Source organism: Condylostylus longicornis, unplaced genomic scaffold, assembly GCF_029603195.1.
Source record: "Condylostylus longicornis isolate FDR11 unplaced genomic scaffold, ASM2960319v2 ptg000091l, whole genome shotgun sequence".
NCBI lineage: Eukaryota > Metazoa > Arthropoda > Insecta > Diptera > Dolichopodidae > Condylostylus > Condylostylus longicornis.
In genome coordinates, this window is record NW_026578059.1 from 1210525 (window position 1) to 1228649 (window position 18125).

At 25.6% G+C, this 18125-nt stretch overlaps 1 protein-coding gene across 1 annotated transcript in view; it reads left to right on the forward strand.

The window, feature by feature from the left end:
- The window catches only part of LOC129613798 (WD repeat-containing protein DDB_G0292056), a gene marked incomplete at its 5' end in the record, with an annotated part of 56269 nt that extends 43453 nt beyond the window's left edge, over positions 1-12816 (forward strand). The window contains 4 exons of the mRNA XM_055528047.1: positions 7631-7815; positions 8672-8834; positions 9115-9441; positions 9794-12816. Of these exons, the coding sequence (XP_055384022.1) occupies positions 7631-7815; positions 8672-8834; positions 9115-9441; positions 9794-11964 (2846 nt within the window). The remainder of the gene's footprint in view (positions 1-7630; positions 7816-8671; positions 8835-9114; positions 9442-9793) is intronic.
- Between the last annotated feature and the right edge of the window lie 5309 nt (positions 12817-18125).

An 18125-nucleotide genomic window follows, 5' to 3' on the forward strand; every position in this document is an offset into this window, starting at 1 on the left:
ATGAATGCGGACAACGGAATCATCTGCATTTTTGTAAATAAATTGTGGTCTGCTTTTAGCAATTTTGGAAAAAACAATTGAAATAAAAATGCTTATTATTTTCATTTTGTTCGTTCGTCCATCCGTCCGTGCAATACTGTTTACAATTCTACACCTATATAAAGATATAAAGCTGGAATTTCATTTACAAATAGATCTATACCAGAAACTTATTTGCGTTAAGGTAATTTTTTACCTATCCCCCCTCTAAAAGTTATAACCCTTCCAAAGACCTTAAAATGCCAATTTTTGACAATTTATTTTAAAGTACCCATAAACGTTTTTCAAAATGCTATAAATGCAGAAAGGTAGTGGCTAGTTTTTTCTAACGCGGAATAGCATAATTAAATATTAAAAATATGAAATGGCTGCTAAAATCAACCGTTATCTGAAACTGGTTTTCAAATTTTTGTTATCGTTTTTCTTTTAGACATATAAGTTATAGGAATCTGAAATTTAGATATTAATAAATAGTTTTTTTCGTTTGAAGAAATTTTGTTTTTCATCTCCACCCCGTACTTCACCTGACCAATGGGGCAGTGGTTATTGTACTGATCCTTTAACTGGAGGATCTCGGGTTCAAAGTTCAATCAGGTCACTATAAAAATTATATTGAATATTATGTACCTTTATATACATTAAATTAAAAATAAAAAGTTAATATTAACTAATTGCCATATTTCAATAATATTCAATATAAAAGAATACCAGCAAATTAAAACAGTATCAATAACCTTAAATATTTAATATAAAAATTACGGTAGGCTCGTCATCTACCCTAGTAAACTCAATGACGTAAAAAACTAGTTCATGGTTATCTACAATATCGTGCATTAGCCCTATGATCCCTCAAGGCGGGAATTTAGAACAAAAAAAAAACCTCTCCGTCAAATTCTTGCCTTTCGAAATTTGAATTGTAAAATCTGAATTTCCAGCCTTTCCGAAACTGAAAGCTTTTCAAATTTCTATAATACAAAAAGCTAACAGTAAAGTGAGTAAATACTATCTCATTAAAAAATATTTTTCTTAACTGACTAAAAAAATTTTAATTAAATAATGTTGCTTTTAAGAGCAGCATTCTTTCGCTTGTTGAATGGAAATGTGCTACTTTACAAACCATTGGTTTGACTCATTTTTATTTTTATAATTTTATATGTCCTTTCATAATTAAATTTTTTTTGTTTTTTATTTTAGGATAGTTGCATCTTTTTCTCTGAATTCTTCTGGTACTCTAAATCTAAAAATATACAATAAAATATTTTACCGGTTTTAAATAGCACAACCGGTACATTCATACAAACTTAACATAAAAATTTGGATGTATGTGTGTGTGTATGTAATCTAATAAAAAAAGATTCATTATTTTTATTTTCATAACTGTATTTTTTTTTTTAATATTTTTAACCCTTTCTCGTCATTCATGTTTTGTTTTTTTTTTTATTGTAAATTAAAAACTTGTTTAATTGTTGTTGCAATTTTTTTCAAATGTTTTTTTTTCTTACCTCTTCAAAATGTTTTCATAAAAAGGTTGGTTGGTTTTTTTGTGTAGTTTTTGAATAACATTTTGAAACCAGTGAAACTAATATAAATATTTTTTGACCAAAAAGGAATAATAACATTTTAAATGAGGAAGGAAATGATGACAGCATCTAAAAAAAAAAAAGTATTTTGAAATAGAATTTTTTTTTTTTGTAATTTATTTTTTTTATAATACAGGATTTACTTATTTAATTTAATATTTTAGTGTATATACTTGGTATTTTTACTCGTCGCTAAGTATATTGATAATACGGAAGAAATGACTGTTATTCATAGGGCTCGTTTGCTGCATTTTAGTGAACCGACCTCGGAGCCTATAACATTTAAATGCAAAAAAGTTGCCATGAAAATTTTTTCTATTCTTTCAAGTCTATATAAAATTGTTGCGGCTAACAGATCTACATATTTGGCATGTCTTCTTCTTCGAATTCTGACCTCGCTCTAATAATCAGACTAAGATTTATAATTTTCGAAAGAAAGTAAAATTTTTGCTGGTTTCCGTGGATGTATACATATTTCAAAAATATTTCACTTTTCTTTTGAATCGCGACGCGCTAGCGATTTCGCTTCAAATTTCACTTCGCAAAGTGTTTCTCTTTTCCAGACTCATGTTTTTTTTTAAGATGTTCCATAATAAGCTTACAAAAACTATCTCGATAAGATTAGACCCATTAAATAAATTTTTGTGCATATTAGCAATTTTATTTTAATGGAAACGAATTGGAAGTTTTCGCCGCTTTATTGTAATTACAGAATATTAAAGGTAAAAAAAAAAAAAAAAATGAAGAAAGGGGATAAAAATTTTTATTTTTGAATTGTTCTTTTTTTTTCTTTCTTTCTCTCTCACATTCTTTTCATAATCACATAACGGAATTATTAAATGTGGTAACACAGTAGAACAAAATTGTAATAGTAAGCCCGTTACCAGCGAATTTATACTTTTATACATAAGTAAAGTTTTATTTTTTATTGCACAAAAAAAAAAAACACCAAATAGGTAATTGTTGTTTTGTGCAATTTATTAACCCCTTCGGTGTGTGTTGTTGATTATTACAAAACTTGATTTTACAATGTAATTTTTTTTGTTCTTTTTCTTTTTTTTTAAATTGTTTTCATATTTATACGCGTTTGGTCTGCTTAATGTTAAGTTTATGAATTTTGATTCATTGTTAGTTTTAAAAATATTACAAAAAATGTAAATCTTATAATTTTTTTATTAGAGTTGTAAAAAAAGCTGCAAGAATTTATAAAAAGGAAAACTTTTTTTTTTCTATTTGCTTAGTCAGACCAATATTGCTATAAATGCAAACCAGACAAACCAGATTTTTCCTTATTTTGTTAAATTGTTTCTTTTCTTTATTTTGTTTTCTTTGTTCTTTATATTAAGTACTTCTTCAAAATTAAAACTAAAAAAAATTCGATGTGAGCAGCAACCTAACCGACCGACTGGGACTAAAATGATTGCATAAGATTATGAAAATTTCCTTGAAATATTTTATTTCAAATTGTACAAAAGACATATAGAAAATAGGCTTTTACATAACAGCTAATTTATCTAGTAAAATGTAAATTTGGTTTGAAAGTTGCTCAATTTCAGTGATTCGATTTCCCTGCAGTGATCCGATTCAAGTTAATTTCGTTAATAATCAAAACTATTCATATTAAATTTAAAAAAAAATGTCCTTCAATTATAATTCCTGAGATATGATCAAATGAATTCAAATAATAAAATTTGTTGATTATTTCTCTATATATAAGTATAAATGAATTGACATTTAACATGGGCAAAGTTGATCGACCAGTCTCATCCTGAAAGCATAATGCTAGATCAAAATTTGAACATGAAAATAATTTGATCCAGCCAAACTGGAAATATTCTGATCTGCACAGAATAGAATGCCTGACAGGCAGACAGACTAATTGACAGGCAGACAGACTGACTGACAAATAGAGAGGCAGACAGTTAGATGAACCGAAATATATTTTTCTAAAAATAGTTTATTTATACTTCCCTACTATAGAGAAGTGCGTTCCCACCGAAAACTCGACATCCGAAATTTGGTGCCATCACATCACCTTCCTTTCTTATTGCGTGCAATCTGGTCGGGTAATAACAAATTTTATAATTACTAAATCCTTACAAATATATTTAAAAAAAAAATTATAATATGTGAATTAATGTGTAAGGTGAGGTATATGTGAGATAAGTTATAGTCCGGAAATAGCATAATACTAAAGTGTCAAACTTGAATTAATTTTTTTTTTTCTGTGTTTAAAATGTTTCCAATAAAAAAAAACTATTATTAATCTTATAACCCTATTGTTAATAATATGTAATTATTGTCAAAAAATTTAGAGCCTGTACCTTTCTTTGTACAAGCTTAACATAATGTATACGGGGTGATTCACCAAACATTTAGGAGTCATATACCGTAGAGGGTCAAAAATAAGTAAAATTTTTGTTTTTGTTAAATCGGAACCGTTTCCGAGCTACAGGAATATTAAGAAAATTTGGCGAAATTTTAACAAATTTAAGTGTTTTTGCCTATAATAACTTTCATTGCAAAAGTTTCAGACAAATAGTTTTATAAGGAACAGTGGGTTATTATAGGTTTTTCGGAAATACAAACATTCGAATTTTAGAAAAATTCCAATTTTTCTCATCTTTTTTTTTTGTAGTTCGTAAATGGTTCCGATTTAACACTAACTTAAACAAAAATTTTACTGATTTGCGAATCATCCTATATAGACTTTTTATATACAGGGTGTTTCATGTGGTAAATTTTTTTTTGTTTTTTTTTTTTTCGATGCGATACAATCAGATCTAAAAGTTAATCCAAGTAACATTTTTTAATATTTAAAATTATAAGAAATAGAAAAATGTTATTTATATGAAGAAAAAAATCTGGTACCATTTTTTTTTCAACAGACTGTAGCTCAAAAACAAGTATATCTGCAAACCCCTTCACCCATACAATTTTTAACTGGGAATTGATCAAAGAATCATCCATGAAACTATTTTCCACCTAATGCGGAACACCCTGTATAAAAATAAAGTTATAACCATATGTATATATAAAAGAAAATAGGTCCTGTAAATTAAAATATTTTCTTAAAGCGTATTAAATCTGATTAATTTTTTCTAAATAATTTTAATTAATTCATTAGTTTTGGAAATTTATAAGGTATACTAAATATAAGGTATATAAATGGATCGCCACCCTGAACTAAATACGAAAGGAATAAATAAGTCTATGTAATAATTCTATACTATATATATAAAATAATAGAGAAGAAGAGGGAGTGAGAATGTACTACAATTTTTCATCTAGCTAACAAGTTGTAGCTGATGGGGTATAATGGGGTATCTGAATATAAAACAAAAATTTTCAATTATCGCAAAAAGAGAAATTCACTTAAAAACAAGAACCGAGTGTACGTATAAAAATATTTAAGATATCAGACTGCGAAATTATATAATTTCGTTAAAAAAAAAGAAGTAATATAAAAAATGTTTAGATATTATACTGTCGTCCAAAGCGGATAAAAAACAGTTCAAAAACAATTTATTGTCATCCCTTTTGCACATTCTCATAGCAATCTATTAAGTTTTAATAAATAATAAAGGATGCCAACTAAGATAAATAAAACTGTTGTGTATATCTGAAGGAAATGAGATAAAATAGTACTCGTATGTATGTGAGAACCGAACTCGTTTAAATTAAAATATCAAAATTTAAAAATTAAAACCCATCCATCGGGATAAATGTGGTTAACATTAATTGTCTTTTTTTTCCTTTGTACATAATTATGTATTTCTCTCTGCTCTCCTTATTGTAAGGGTATATGAACTTTGCTATGGAGTTTATAACCACTTGAGGAAGTTGTCTCCGGTATGGACATGTATACATATTCTTATTCATAGTAGAATTCTGAGTTGATTTAGACATGCTCGTCCGTCCGTCCGTCAGGCCGATCACACGATAACTCAAAAACGAATAATGCACTCGATGCTAAACCTTGACAATTTGTTTCCTTTCTGCTAAGGACGGATGCTATTGTAATTGGACCTATTCGCAAAATGGCTGCCATATAAGCTCAAAAGCTAATATTAAATATTTCAAAAACTAATAAAGGTAGAAATATGAAATTTTGTATACGTGTGTCCAATTACATTCTATATATACTCTAGAAATTTTAATGGATTGGCTGCACCGGTTCGGGTAGTTGTCAAACAACACCGAATGCTAATTTTAAATATTCGAAAAAATAATAAAATTAGACCTATGAAACTGTTCAGTCGTATGCCCAATTATATGTCAGACATATCCGTGAAGTTTCTATGGAATTGTTTTTCAGGTTCGAGTAATTGCCTCAAATCAATTAAGTTCAATTCTAGATATTTCAAAAACAAATTTTAAAACTCACATTGCCAAGGTGCAGTCAGCTATAATTCAGTCAGTTTATATACCAACTGAAACATTTTTACTTGTTTCCAATTACTTAATTATTGGAATTAATGTTGTGCTAATCGGACCGCAGAAACATCCAGTTTCTAAGGCCTTATATATTCCAAAAATTGATCAAAATCAAAACTGGTTCAGCTGCACTTCAGATACATACGTGCACACACAGACCAACTGACAGAGCAATGTCTTTCTAAAAATTGTTTATTTACGCTTTCCTATAACATGGAGAAATGAACACCCATCGAAAACTCGACATACGAAATTTGGTGTCATTACATAACTTTTGTCATTGTATGCAATGCGATTTATAAGAAAAAGGAAGAAGGATAATGACACATTAGTCATTTTCAAATATAAAATTAAATTTTGTGCTGCTTCATTTTTTTATTCAAAAATGAAATTAAAAATATTATTTTAAATTGAAATTTGAAAAAAAAATGCCGAAAACAAATTAAAGAAATGAAAAGAAATGAAATTAAAGCATATGAAAAAAAGACAAAAAGAAAATATCCTTTTTATACCCGTACGAACGTATGTTTGAAAGGTATTATAAATTTGATTTACCGTTTTTAATGCTAAGAATTAAAGACCTGAAATATAGATTCAAGTACATGTTTTCGATCAGCATCGAATTCTGAGTCGATTTGATAACTCAAAACCTATAATTTAACTGAGCTCGCAATATTCAATAGTAACAGCCGGAACTCGTATTTTAAATTGAATGTAATCGAGCCATTTGTGCGGGTAGCTGCATTATAGAGATTGTTATGTGCGATTTGACTTCTTGTGTCAGCTCCCATACAACTTTAATGTTATTTCGTAATTTCTTAGGAACTACTTAACATTCGAAGGGTATTATAAATTCATCACTCCTCGATTTTTCTTCCTTATTTTCCGAGCAAATAAAATTTATTTCATTTCTAGTGAAACAAAAAAAAAAATGCGTAATTAAAGTTATAGTCTGGCCCATAGTCGGCTATAGCATATTTTTTTGGTTCATAAGACAACAAGTTCATACGAGCGGGTATGACAAAATTGACATGATCAACTATATTTTTTTCTCGTTTTTCTCTCTTTTAATTAAATTTTAAATTCTTTTTAATTTTTACTTCTTATCCTTTACTAAAATAAATCACCTGAAAATAAGAAAGTATATATACCTACAAACAAGGTAATTTTTAAGCTCATTAAATTTCAATTCACTAAAAAAAAGAAGACTAAAATAAAATTAAGATGAATTTTACATTGTTGATCTTTGTGATTAGATAGAATGTTTTTTTTTACATGAAAATATTTAAAATTGATTTGATTGTGACTTGAAAGTTAAAGAGCAAAGTTTGTTTGTTTTACAAGATTCTTGCACTTCATACTGCTCCCTCTTTTAGTAATTAAATTCAAAATTCGAGATCGGATCAAAAGAATATAAATTGGTCAATTTAACCCGCCACCTACCTATAAAAATTAATATTCTATTTTTAAAGATAGGATAGATTTATATGCATTTACTTCAACGCTTCCAATCATGTTAATTTATTACAAAAAATATGTATATATATATATATCAAAATATATAATAATTATAGGTGAACGACCTTATAAATGTCATTTACCTGAATGTGGACGAGCATTTATACAATTATCAAATTTACAACAACATTTAAGAAACCACGACGCTCAAGTTGAACGTGCTAAAAATCGTCCATTTCATTGTAATATATGTGGTAAGGGATTTGCCACTGAATCAAGTTTAAGAACGCATACGTCCAAGGTCAGTCATCATGTATGTATATTTTATTATTTGTTGTGGAATAACAAAAAAATATTATATGTAATTAAATATAAAAAAAAAAGGAAAATAGAACATATGTATACAAACTAATGAAAATATATTGTATGCTTTTCGTTTCACCAAAATTATATTGGAATGCATATTGGGATCAGGGGCTTCCGAGTTATAAGGATTTTAATGAATTTTCATGAAATTTGTGCTTGTTCAAGTTTTTTTGTTTATAACTTCCGTTCCGAAAAAGATAGAGGCTTAAAACAAACAGTTTTTGAAAGACCTGGTGGGGGGCTTAAAATTAACATGTTACTTGATTTTGTATTTTATATACCTTCGGAATACCAAGCATTCGAACTTTGAGAAAAACAATTTTTCTTTAGTTTTATTTTTTTTGTTTTCTCTAACCTCAATATCAACTTTGTAGATATTTTAAAATTTTTTACATAGAATTGTATATTTCTGTATCACCCTGTTTGTGGACGGTGACATCCGTTTTGCAAATAAAGCATGAAACTATAACAGTGTCACATGATCCAAGTTGTAAAGCTTACGTATAATAAATGCAAATTGTAAGCCAATGCTGTAAGTTTTATTTTGTGCAAACTTTGTAATTGCGTTTAATAAAAATGGATGTGACGTAGAGTGTTTGTATATGTACTCTATTAAATTTTATTTTGGAAAACTTTAAAAGCGTTTTCCAGTTAAAACTATGTATGGGAGATAGTTAGTAGCCTTTTGAGTTAACGGCACTACACAGCACATATGTTCAGTATAATATTTTCCTTTTTTTTTTCAATTTCTTTTTGAATCGATAATAAATTTTATTTTTATTTTATCATAGGAATTGCAATTACATTTAGGTGTTTTACAACAACATGCAGCACTAATAGGTGGCGCTAGTGCTACTTCATGTCCTATTTGTCATAAATTATTTATAGGTGGAGAGGCTCTTATGGAGCATATGAAACATTCACACAAAGATAATAGCATATCGGGAGTTCCAAGTAAGTTAGGAAAACAAAAAAAAAATTAATAAAAGTTAAAAAAATTAAATCTTAAAATTAAGTAATTTTATGACGAAATTTCATCATGAATCTCGTATTATGGTGGAATTTTAGACACTTCTTATATAACAATATATTTTATTTCATTGGAATAAGTTATTTTTCTTATATTCTCTATATCCCTTCCAATATTCGAGTTCCACATATTCAACCTCGATATGATTATTTTGCATTAATTGAATTTTACAAAAAAATATTTCAAAAAAAATTTCTTTTACAGCTCCATTAAATTCTCCATCAAAATCACCACCACCAAATAATTATTATCCAACACCAGCATTTTTTCAAAAATCTATAAAAAATCATAATGATGATATGAGTGATTATGAAATTGATAATATAAGAAAATCATGTTTAAATTCATCTGATTCATATTTGGCAAAACGTAGAACAGCTAATCATCCATGCCCGGTATGTGGAAAATATTATGTAAATGAAGGTTCTTTACGTAAACATTTGGCATGTCATCCGGAAACATCACAATTGACAAATAGTTTAAGAATGTGGCCATGTTCTGTTTGTCAAGCAGTTTTTACACATGAAGCTGGTAAATTTTTTTTTGATAATTTAAAAAAAGAAATTTTGAAATTAAATTAATCACCGTATAGGAAAAATTTCGAATGAATTTTTATATATACCTTTCGAACAATTCCCATAACTAGTTTTTATTGCAATGTTATGTTGTTACTCGACACTTTATTGCAATATTCTTCAAAAATTTTGAATGTTTTGCGATTTATGGCTGCGATTAATATGTGATAAAAAAAATAAATTTTAGTATATTTTAATTAAATTTTTATATTAAACTATTACTATATTTAATTACATCGTTCTATATTTTATTCATTATACAAAAATTATTTTGTTATATTTATGAAAAAAACAATAACAATGTACAGGTCTTTTAACCCATATGGAACATATGCGTATGGATCCAAAACATCAATTTGCCGCTCAGTATGTTTTATCACGCGCAGCTGCTGAAAGACGTGAACGTGATACATTATTAGCAGCAGTTGCTGTATCAGCATCTGGTTCTGGTCTATTATCTTCAATTGGTAATAATGCTGGTTCAAGTATTGAAAGCGGTAATGGTAATAATTCAATTTGTCCATCACCATCACCTTCAGAGAGTTCCTCCAATGGAGGACGGTTATCATCGACAAGTTCTGAACACTGTAGTAGCTTATTAAATAATAGTAGTAATAACAACAATAATAATAACAATAATAATGACTGTGGCAGTAAATTAAGTGATATATTAAGGAATTCAACAACATCAACAAATAATAGTAATAATAATCAACATCAAAATCAACAACAACAACATCATCATCATCACCATCATCAAACACATCATCATCATCATATTAATCAACATTATAGTGTTGAAGATTTACATGCAAATCGTATGACACTAATGGCTGCTGCAGCTAATATTGCTAATTCTGGTGGTAATTTAGTATCACCAGTTGGTAGTGTTGTTGATTCAACAACAGCAGCTGGAGCTGTTGTACAACAAGCTGTAGTTAATTTAGCTGCTGCGATGCGTATCAATCAACAAGTGAATAGTTGCCAAAATTTAAATATTAATTTAAATAATAATCAAAATAATTCAAATAATAACGGTAATAGTGGCAATACTAGTATTAATAATAATAATAACAACAATAATAATAATAGTAATAACAATAATAATAATAATAATAATAATAATAATAATAATATAATAAATAATATTGGTATAACAAATTCTAGTACATCATCAAATAATTTAACTGGATTAAGTGGTAATGATGTAACATCAGTAGCATCTGCAGCTGTTGCACAAGTTGCTATGAATGCAATGCGTGTATCAATGGCCGATACTCTCATGAGAACACAAATGGAACAACAACAACAACAACAACCTACACAATCATCATCGTCGTCATCAGTAACAGCAACAAATCTTATTATAGGCAATAATAACAATAATAATAATAATGATAATCAAATGAATGCTACAAAATCATCATCAACAACAGAAAATGATTCAAATTACAATAATAATAACAATAGTAATATTACTAATAATAACAATAATAGTAATAATAATGATAATAATTCAATTAATATAAATCAATTAAATAATCATCATCTGCATCAATCACATTTACATCATCATTCACATTTACATCATCATCCTTCACATCATAATACTACATCATCATCATCATCAATAAATTCAACAAATTTATCGCATACAAATGATGCACAATTATCATTTCGACATCAAGCTGAAGCATTACTTAGATCACAAGCAGAAGCTGCAATACGTTTAGCTGTATCAGTTGCTACATCAAATAGTAATAATAGTAATAACAATAATACATCAAATGATTCTAATAATAGTAACTTAAGACAAAATAATAGTAATAATAGTAATAACAATAATAACAGTGATAATAATACTAATAATAATAATGTATTTGGAATTGGTGGTTCAACATCAACAACTAACAATACAAATAATATTAATAATTCAAATAATAACAATAATAATAATAATAATAACAATAATAATAATAATAACAACAATAGTAATAATAATGAAAGTAGTAATAGCAGTTTACAACAACATCAATTTACAACATCATCATCCTTATCAACACAGCAAGCGCAACAACAACTGCAACAACAACAATCACAATCGAATATTGCTTCTAATCTTAATAATAATAATAATAACAACAGTAATAATAATAATAATAATAATAATAATAATAATAACAGTAATAGTAATAATATACAACAAGTTAGTTCTAGTGATTTATCAGAAGCAATAAGATTACAAGAACATAGATTAGAACAAGCCTTACGATTGCATAATGATGCAAGAGCATTAAATTTTTTAACATCAAATATTGTTAATAATACTGCACAACAACAACAACAGCAACCACAATTAACAAGAATAAATAGTAGTAATAATAGTAATGATGCAAATAATGAAAACAATGATGTATTGTCAAATAATAATAATAATAATGATAAGAATGGAGTACAACCATCACCAGTATTAGATTAATCGATTAATGTTTTTTAGTTAAAACAAAAGGCAAAAATTTTAAATTAAATTTTAATTGGTAATTTTAATTTTTAAAAATCAGAGTTTTGATCAATTTCAAATATTAATATTTTTTTTTATCCGGACTCGTTTTCCGGCTTGCTCCTTCTGTGTTCAAAAAGAAAATTATCTCTATATCACATATTCCCACTTTATTTTTTTTTTTTTGGATCCAAAAACATTTTTGTTTAGAATAGATTTTGTCAGTCTCTCTTTCTAATTATTTATGCTGTATGGCGAATTTTTGTAAGGCAAACAATTATAACCCACCTTTTTCAGATTTCCCGACGGTTATACATATGTATAACTTCAAGAGAATTATTTTAAATTATTAATTTCAAAATTAATTACAATATGTAAGTTATAAAAATTAATTTCATTTTGTGGGTTCATAAGACTGTCTTCACTAAAGTACGGTATTAACAATGTGTGTATATTATAGTTTTTCGTAACGTACCATAGAAAAGTATTGTGACAGTTACAAATTTTGTATTCAGTAATGTCAATGTAATATTGTAATGGGATAGTTTTTTGCAAAATTTAGACATCAGGACAAATAATACTGCTTATATACGAACAGAATTTTTTTGCCTTATTTATATTTGACCTATTTTTGAACGTACATCTCGTCAAAATCAATTTATTTGTTATTAAAATTCTTTTTTTTTTTTTATTAGAATCCTAATTTATAATTAAAACGAAATTTTTCTATTAAATCCAAAATATCATTTATAACAAGATTTTAAAATTTTTACAATTTTAACATTTTGTTAACCATATACCGTATTATTCAGAACTTTGACAGCAGATTTTTCAAAATCAATGAAAATTATATAGGATAATTTTTAGCTTAATTTAATTTGTTATAAATCTGATAATTTCTATTTATTACATGTAGAATGTGTGTATGTACATAAAAATTATCTAAAATTTTGAAAAATGATCGTAAATCTCGCATTATTAAAATTTTATATAAATTCTGGAAAGTTTTTGTATCATTTTAGTTATTATTATTATTATATTTTTTCCCAAAAAATATATATTTTTACTATTGTATTTTTAATTATTTAATGGCTACATAACTATATACTTATACCGTCGATAAAAACTGTAAAAAAAATGGCTTAAGTCCATGAGATTTTCTAAATTTATAAAGTTTTCTTATGCATAAAATCTTTATTTATATAAAAGCATTATACTAGAATAACATATAATATGCCCGTAAAAAGAAATAAAGGGAAAAATTAAGAATAATTGCTAAAGGACTATTTGTGGGTATATATATGATTTAGGGGCAAGACAGACTTGATGATGAAAACGAATGAATTTTTTTTTTTGTGTTTTTCTTTTTTCTTAACTCTTTTTTTGCTACTTTTTATATAGATAACTCAAATTTGGAAAAGTGGACTTAAGTATAGTGTTTGCTGTACCCACTGACGATTATTATGTATATATTAATACATATATATGTCGATGGTTTTAGATACAACTACATATTATACTCAAAAACATATTATACTTAGGTTTTGCACAGAAGAGCAAAAATAAAATTTTTCATTTATTGTTGCACATTAATATAAAAATATCGTAATGCGAGAATAAGAGACAAAAATATTTCAAATAATTCTCTGATTAATAGATTCTGTGCTAAAAATTGCATTATTTTATTTTAATTAAACTATTTATTTAAAATTTGAAAATTTATTGAATTTCTTCTAATAATACAATTTAAAAAATGTCAATTTATACTTACTAATAAGTTTAGATACAAACGCAAAGTAAATATATATATTTACAATAAAAGATTCAATAACTATGTGCGATATTGTTAAAGTGTAATCATTAAATATCAAGCTAAAATCAAATAAAAAAAGAAACACAGCTCTGCAATTTAAAATTTATATTTAATTATAAAAATTCAATACTCGCAAACAGACGTGCGCATTGTCATTTTAAGCTAAATAGATCATTTTCGCACTTTATAAAAAAGTTACACTGCCAAATTTTTTGCCAGATAAAATATTTGAAATTAAAGAGGTTATGTGACTAAATTTAATTATACTTTAAATGCTCTACATATACAACAAATGAAAATTTGATGTTAGTTTGACTTTAATACAGCTTTGGTTTATGTTCTTTTTTGCAACATTTATTTGAAAATTATTAACGGTATTTCTAAGTTTATACTGTAAGAAGACTATATAGTTCTATTTGGAGCTGTCGATATATATATATATACACATTTCTTATGTTTTTTCCAATTTATATTATATAGAATTAATTGAATAATAAAGTTATAAATAAATAATAAAAATCAAAAAAAAAGAAAATAATGATGTGAAAAAGGATAAAAAAGAAAAACAAAGAAGTTAAGTAAGATAAAAAAAAAATTTAAATTTAATTAAAATTTTTATTTAATTTTTTTCTCTAAATTAAATATAAAAATACAATATATATATATATATATATGCACATTTAAATGTAAAACTGTGTGTGTAAACTGTAAAAAATAATTTGTAAAAATTGAAAAAAAAAAAACAAAACAAAAAGTAATTAAGGAAAATGTTATAAAACAAAATGACAATTAAAAATAATTTCTGAATTCCAAAATCAAATCTGTACGTATACATATATATATATATATATATATATATGCCTTTCCATATATTATACATATATAAATAAACATATTAATGCTTGTATATGTATATGCAAACTATATAATATAATAAATGTATGTAATTATTTGTAATAATTTATAAAATTTAAAAATAATTTATAAAATTTATATATATATATCTACATATATATATATACAATGTACAAAATACAGTCGAATACGCTCTCATTTGAAAATAAGTATTATATAAGTAAACTCATTGTTATTACTCAGGAGTAACGAAAATGTTATATTTTACTCATATACTAAAAAAAAAAGGCCGTTCCATTTACAAAATTACATATAATATGAGCTCAATGAGTATAGTTTGTACATGTAAATGAAAATCAACTATGCCAACAAACAAATTTTTCTATAATCATAAATAAGAGAAGCATAAATGGGCACAAAACAAAAATTTTGCCCGCAAATGTATGTAAGCGTATGTTCAACTGTAATATACATATATGCATTGAAACTTCAAAACTATATATAATAATATAATGTATTATAATAATAGTAATGCGATATAAACAATTTCAATAATTAAAACTGTTATACTATACAGCTGGACTTGTGTCCCAATTGTTTATTAAGTGCAATTTTGAATTCAGTGTGTATATTTATATATAAACGTATGTACATATGTGTTTATATATTTAATTCATATAACATTCGGATTAAACTTTATTTAATTTAAAAAGAAAAAAAAAATAATTTATTTAATTTATCTACATATATATTATTATTATTATCATAACTACAATTTTCTATATGTACATCCAAATAATTAACAGATCAGATTGTATTACTCTACAACTGCTACACAATTCAGTTTATAGTTGCTTATTGCTGAAACTGTGTACGCATAGCAATATTGAAGCATATTCTAAAATCTTTGTATATACTATATACTAGAATGTAAAATATAATGCCATTGTATTACACGTAGTATATAGAAGTTGTATTAAACAATTTATTTTATTAATTTAAAATATTAAAAGTTCACATTATTATTATATAATATATAAGACAAATATATTTTAATATAGGCAAACAATAAAAAAGTTCAATAACAGTTGATTTGATTTCATTAAAATATATAAAAATTTTAACAAAATTTTCCCCACCGTTATTTCCATATTTTCATTTGAATTTTTTTTAATTCATTTTACTTTTTGTTTTATTAATACACTCTAATATAGGAGTTGTAATAATACTGTATTAATGCCGAATTCAACTTATAAATGCTAGTTGCTGAATTTTATATATATCGATACGGTATTATTATAATTCCGATGTTAGGGACACTATTAATCCGAATAATAAAATATACATTTATTCTTACGAACATAATATATGTACATAACTTATATAATATTTATAATTTCTAATAATCTATAATTTTCGGATCAAATTGAATTCTTCATATAATATATTGAGTTTCAAAAGAAAATTAAAAGGATTCCATTTCATACTATACATTCGAACATTAAGTCAAAACATATGAAAGGACTTTGAATAACTTTTCAGAAATTTCATAGTAAAATATTGAATTGCTATAAATACAATTCTCAACAATTTATATTTAAATCCAATTAAACTGAATTTTATGGAAATGTCTCGTATTAAAATAATTTTAAAATAAATAAATTTTTGTGTCTCCCATAATACTACAATAAACTTGGATTCTTATACATACTAACTTTTTCATCATTCTCCTTTCTCTTCGTTCATCATTATATAATTGAAAATTATAAATTTACTTGATACTCTTGAATAGCCAAATTTTACGCAATCTAAATGATGATATTTTTTTTTTTTTGTTCTTTCGTGTAAAATAATGTTGGTTAATACTTGGTCTAAGCAATTTCTCTAATTATAAAATATTCTAAAAATTCAGTTTTTTCTTTACTAAATAAGAGATAAGAAAATAAATCTGGATTTCAACTTAACGCATTTTTGAGTAAAGCATAAATGGGTACATTTTAACATGTGCACTAACACTAACAGCATGTGCAATAATTGATTTTGTTCAATCACATACATACGTCTCTTGTTATAAATTTCTTTTTCGATTCCCTCAAAATATATTTGATCCAGAAAATGGTAATAAACGTCGTACATATATATAAATATACATGTCTACATAATACATATACACATACATATAATATAAACTTATATACAAATACATATAATATATAGAATCTATCTATTTGAGTAAAAATTTAAAAATTATAAAAATTAAAAAAAAAATAAAACTAAAAATTTAAAACAAAAAAAACGTACTAAACGTCCACTTCTTTTTTAGACTTTATAAAAAACTGAAACACTTAAAAAGAAAAAATTATAATTTTTATCTAGGCAAAAATAAGACAAAAAAAAAACAAAAAGTAAAATAAATAAAAATTAAAAGAAAAAAATAAAAAAAAAAGACAAAAAACAAAAATTTAAAATAAAAAATTCCAAAAATAAAAAAAAAGGATAACAAAAAAGGAAAAAAAATTTAATACGGAAAAATTACAGTTCAAGTTTTATAAAAATCTGAAATAAAAATCAAAAAAAAAAAAAAAAACCAAAAACAAACCAAAACTATTGGTTGTCTTTTATTTTGAAAAACGATAAAAAATAGAGTTGATCATGTCAACGCCGTCATACCTGCTGCACTAAATTGTTACCCTACGGGAAAACGAATATGCCACAATTTCGATTGAGGAACAGAAAATTATTTTAATTATGCTGGTTTTGTTTCACAAAAAATGGAATAAATTATCAGAATTTGGACATAGAATAAGAATATGGATCCGTCAACAAATATGTCATTTTGCAAATAAAATACGGCGGATTTCGAGCTAATTTAAACGCTATTGGATTAAAAATTTTCAAGTCAATTCGATTCGATAAAATTATTAGTTTAACTTGAAAATCGATTGCATATATGTATGTGGAATGGAAGATTGACAGTTCTAGAATTGTTCTAGCTTGTTCTATACACTGAAAATATAAATTATTCGGAAATTACTGGTAGTCTTAAAGTGCGCTCGGAAATTCAATCTGCAATAAAGAAATGTGAGAAATGTAGCGCAAACCTCTAGTTTAAATTTTGTCGATTCCTCACGAAATTTCTTTTCTTTTTTTTTAAATTTAAATTTCAAAAAAAATTCATGGATTCAGATATTCAAAGGATATTAAAGTAAGTTTTCTTTAAATCTTGTTTAAATTTCTTTGTTTTGCAGCGAATTGGATGGCGAAAAGTATTGGTATACAATTTCATAAACAATATTTTAGCCCAAAATTTATAAGTTTGGTTAAAAATGGAAATAAAAATTTATGAATCTAAAACTCGCGAATTTTTTGAAAAAAACAACACTAATTGATATTATAGTGTGAACAGCATTTTGTTCATTGATGGCACGGTGCATTTGTTAAGGAAAATTGTAAGCATTTTTGAATTCATGAG